Source organism: Papaver somniferum, chromosome 6 (genome assembly GCF_003573695.1).
Source record: "Papaver somniferum cultivar HN1 chromosome 6, ASM357369v1, whole genome shotgun sequence".
Taxonomy (NCBI): domain Eukaryota; kingdom Viridiplantae; phylum Streptophyta; class Magnoliopsida; order Ranunculales; family Papaveraceae; genus Papaver; species Papaver somniferum.
This window is the reverse complement of record NC_039363.1, coordinates 140,554,082-140,558,766: the sequence shown is the minus strand read 5'-3', so window position 1 is coordinate 140,558,766 and position 4,685 is coordinate 140,554,082. Positions and strand designations below refer to the sequence as shown.

General features: G+C 34.8%; 1 protein-coding gene across 1 annotated transcript; it reads left to right on the top strand.

Annotated features, from left to right (window-relative positions):
• The first annotated feature begins 3,161 nt into the window (after positions 1–3,161).
• LOC113289555 lies at positions 3,162–4,242 on the top strand. Its single transcript, XM_026538839.1, has one exon. The coding sequence runs from the start codon at positions 3,254–3,256 to the stop codon at positions 4,106–4,108; it is 855 nt and encodes a 284-aa protein (XP_026394624.1). The 5' UTR covers positions 3,162–3,253; the 3' UTR covers positions 4,109–4,242.
• The last annotated feature ends 443 nt before the right edge of the window (positions 4,243–4,685 follow it).

Genomic DNA, 4,685 nt, shown 5'->3' with positions numbered 1-4,685 from the left:
ATTAACGGATCACCAAATTACTACCACAAATTAATTTCACCAATCAATTTGACTAAAATTCCAACAAATAAAAATCCAAAGAAAAAAATGAGAAAATGAGAACATTTGTGATTTCTTATTGCTATCACTGGTGATGAGAAGTTTCATGAAGTAATCATAATCAGGAGAAGTTCCATGAGGTATTCATGATCAGTATGAGGAGAAGTTCCAGTTGAAGTATCCATAGAACACGATGCTAGAAGATATTCATTTAAGTTCCATTTTCTTTCTTTATTCTTTGTGTTAATGGAATCGAGAAGGAAAACTTGAAGAAAATAAAAATAAAAGCGAGAATTAAAGCGGAAATTTATACAGAGTTGGAGACTGTAGATCTTATAAAAACTAATGGAACTGAATCCAGATGAACAACAAAACCTAAAATTCTCGTTTCTTCGTTCCATAGATTTTCCTCAGAGGAGATTGAAGAAATGAACAAGAAAAAAAATTAGTACTCAACGTTTATATATCAGGGTTATTTTTGTGATCAAAATAATTTGTTTGGACTGAATCGTTTTGGTAAAGACTAACCTTGAGGGCACAGCGGCTGACTAACTCTGGCTCTAACTCTCATTAAAACCATCATATCTGCATAAAAACCCTCTATTTTCTCCATTTTTTTATGTTTGGCCCACCAATTATTTAGCATTTAGCCCACCAAACTCTTCATGTTTCTATAAAAAAAATTATTTGGTCCCCATTATATTTTTCTGGCTCCACCGCCGACTAACCTATTACAAAGAAAGCTGTTTTGAGGCATGCCTCAAACTTTTAAGGCATACAAAACGATTTTCCGATCTATAGTAGTTTTATAAGGGGTTTCCTAGCAATGAGTAAAAGACTAAGTTACCCTTTGTTAGTTTAAATTACAAAAATAACCTTTCTGCTAAATTAATCAAAAATCTCATAATTTGAAGAAAAAAATCTACCTAATCTAATCAAAATAAAAAATTACCTAATCTAATCAAATATCAAAATAAAAAATCAGTTTCATTCCTTCAATTATTCTCAGCTAAAATCAAAATAAAAAAATCAACTAATGAAGCAAGTGAACTAAATGCATTTCAATGACGTTTGAGAGCGAGAACGACATAACGATTGCTCGAAATGTGAGAGATGTTTCCCACAAAACCAGCTTGTTTTCTTTTATTTGATTGATAGAATAAGTTTCCATTGATGAAGTTAGGGATTTCATAGTGAGGTTCATATCAATATATCACCCCAAACCTTAGACAAACCTATCTTTTTTCTTCAATTTTTCTGTTTCAGAAGAACAGTTCAATTGATACTGAAATATCACTTTTTCAGCCGAACCCAGTTAATAATGAAGAAGACCTATAAATTCGGCGGATTATCTAATATATTATTTCCTGCTGAACCTTATTTATTTCGGATTAAATTCAATTTCGTCTGATAAGATATTAAACTGCCAGCCGAACCTTTAGTTTGTAAGGTTCGTTTCATATGGAAAATACAGGTTTAAATCCGAACCTATAGCTTGTGTTTTTAATTAATGAAATCACATTACCAGGTTCGGCTATATTATAGTTAGAGGAACATTTCTCTCTAGGTTGCCGATTAAAATAAGTTGAATTACAGCTAACAATGACTGCGGTTCGAATAAACCGAACTATAAATATTTGTGTTATACAATGAGGTTCTGTTATAGAATTATCATCCGAACTGTTCTTCCCGACAAGGTTCGGCATATAATTTTGTAGCCAACACTGAACATCTAAAAAAGTTTGTAAAAATTCAATTTTTTTGAAGAATTCAAGCTAAAAAAAAGGAGATTAAACATCGTTGTATTATCATCATAAGGTTCCTCATCAATGTACCCATTTTCTGGATCTGACTCATAAAAATCATTATCTTGAGCTTGAAGTTTAATCATTATCATAATCGAAAAAGTAAGCCAAATCTGGATCATTGTTGTAGTTGACATGTATTATATTGGCTTCACGAGATGAAGATTTTCTCCTTCATCATTTGAATCACACATTTTGGTCGCTCGAATCACTAAAATCTCAAAAACTAGGTTTTCTTTCCACTTCTTCTTCTTCCTCTCGAAAACCCCATTATCACACAAATTTGATTTCTCTACTAATTTACCACTAATAACTCAAAACATTAACGTTACCAATTAATCATTTTTATTAACATTTTTCTTGAAGGAAAAGTTTAGTTTCTCTTAGCATTTAATCATTAACATCAGCACTGATTAGATAAGGGCGTAATCTCTATTACTAAAAAATGGTGGATAAAGGGTAATAGGTTTTACAACTTAGTGATCTATTTTGTTAGGTACAGCTTAAAACAGCTAACCTTACAAAAAAATGGAATTTAAACCTCCAAGTCGAGATGGGAGGATTAGAGACACACCATTGTTAGGTACAGCTCAAAACAGCTTTCCTTACAAAAGTATGGAATTTAGACCTCCAAGTTGAGATGGGAGGATTAGAGAGTCACCATTATGGGAAAATCGGTTCACCATACGCAACACTACAACAGTGAACATAACGCCTCGAAAAGACTTAAACTCTAACGCTATAATCTTGTACTGAACTTCTATAATATTGATTGAAAATCCTTCTCCTTTGGATATCAAAACCACGAAGGAAAGTCGGACCCTAAAAATGATGATTAATAATGATAGAACTACTCCACCCTGTCATGATTCCAGTTGTTTCTCTGAAAATTATGTGTGTGGATAAAATTCGGCTACGCTTCAAGACTATTTATGAATGAATAAAGAGATTATTGCTTGATTTTTTTTCTTATTTGAATCATTTAATGGAGATTAAAGCTGTTAGGTGATTGATGTGAAAGATAGGTTGTCATTCTGCGAACTAATTAGTTACACCAGAAACTGAAAAACGAAGGGATGTGGTCCTGTGATAATCTCATGAATTATGCAACTGTGACCATAATCTGCCCCCACGCCACTCGTGCGTGCATGAGTGTTTGAACTTCGAACACGTTCATGCTCACACACGCAGCCACACCCACAAGTTTGTTAAATAAATGAGCAATCAATGTGCAAAAGTAGAATTAATTAAGCTTAATCATATGACAGCGCATGTTGATGTTGCTGGCTCTTTGTTTTCTTATATAGTAGGCTCCATTTCCCTCATCTATCTCCAACACTGAATCGACAATTTTACATACAACAACTAGCACCTCCTGCAAAAAAAAAAAAAAGACTACCTCAATCACAATGCACAGAAATTCATCTCATGCCAGGTCTAGAAGTTTGCCATCAATATCTCATCCCACTGTATCAAAAGCGGAGGAGCTTCTCTGCAGACTAAGGAGCTCAGAAGCTGTTAGACCCTCTCCATCGGCATCATCATCATCTATATGTCACGATCTGATTGATCTCAACAACTTGTATGAATGTGTTGAGGATTTGCTTCAGTTGCCATTGACGCAGCAAGCCCTCACTGGTCAGGACAGAAACTCAAAATGGGTTGACCAAGCGTTGGATGAGTCTCTCATGCTGGTTGATGTGTGTGGTACTACTAGGGATGTCTTGTTGGAAATGAAGGAGTCTGTACAAGAACTTGAATCAGCTCTCCGTAGACGAAAATGTGGAGAATCTGTTGCAAGTGAAGTGGCTGCATATAACTCCTCTAGAAAGAAGGTGAACAAGGTGATCAGCAAATGCTTGGGAGATCTGAGAAAAATTGAGAACAACAACTCTGCTCTGTTAGAAGAAGAACCTGAAGTTGCTTCGATTATCAGACAAGTTGAAGGAATCACTCATTCCATCTTTGAGTCCATATTGTCCCTCTCAATTGGATCCAAAGCCCGATGTGGTTGGTCGTTGGTTTCAAAAATGATGCATACCAAAAGTTTCAATAGTCAAGAGAAGGTAACGGGTGTTGGCGAATTTGAGAAGGTAGAAGTTGCATTGAAGAGCTTGTCATGCAAAGAGATTGGCATCAGGCAAGTGCAGAAGCAATTGGTGGATTTGGAAATAAGCATTCAAGGTTTTGAAGATGGATTGGAGTGTGTGTTTAGGCATTTGATGAGACATAGAGTTTCACTTCTCAACATTCTCAGCTACTAATTAATATGTCATCATCTCCATTAGCATCCCCATTTTTGTTTACAAGGAAATGCCTCCTGTTTATACTAGTACATGATATAGATATGTATAGCAAATGCAATTCAAATAAATTTCTAGATCAAATCTTGCCCAAATTTTTGATTCTTTCATGTTTTATCAATTTACGTTTTTCCCTTAATCTTGTCCAAGTATGAATTCCATGACAGTGCTTAAGATATCAGTTTGCAACTTGTTAACAAGTTGACCTTGTTCACTAGCAAACAAAAGAAGCAATATTTGCATTTGCTGGCCAACTTGATCAACTTGGTGATCAGTGAACAAAGGTCAACTTTCACCAGCAAACAAAAAATGACTTTTTTGAAGGGTGTACCGACTACGTAAAAAAACTGTTATACCTCCCATCAGCAATGGATTGAGGTATAACATTTTATGAGCTTGAATTTGAGGTGGGAAATTCTTTTGGCCGAACTATGTAATTCAAATTCAGAAACATTATATTGCTTTCTTTCAAATCATCGATCTAACTTATCCACACACATTTGCTTCGAGCATTAAGATAAAACACCGTGGCTTACCA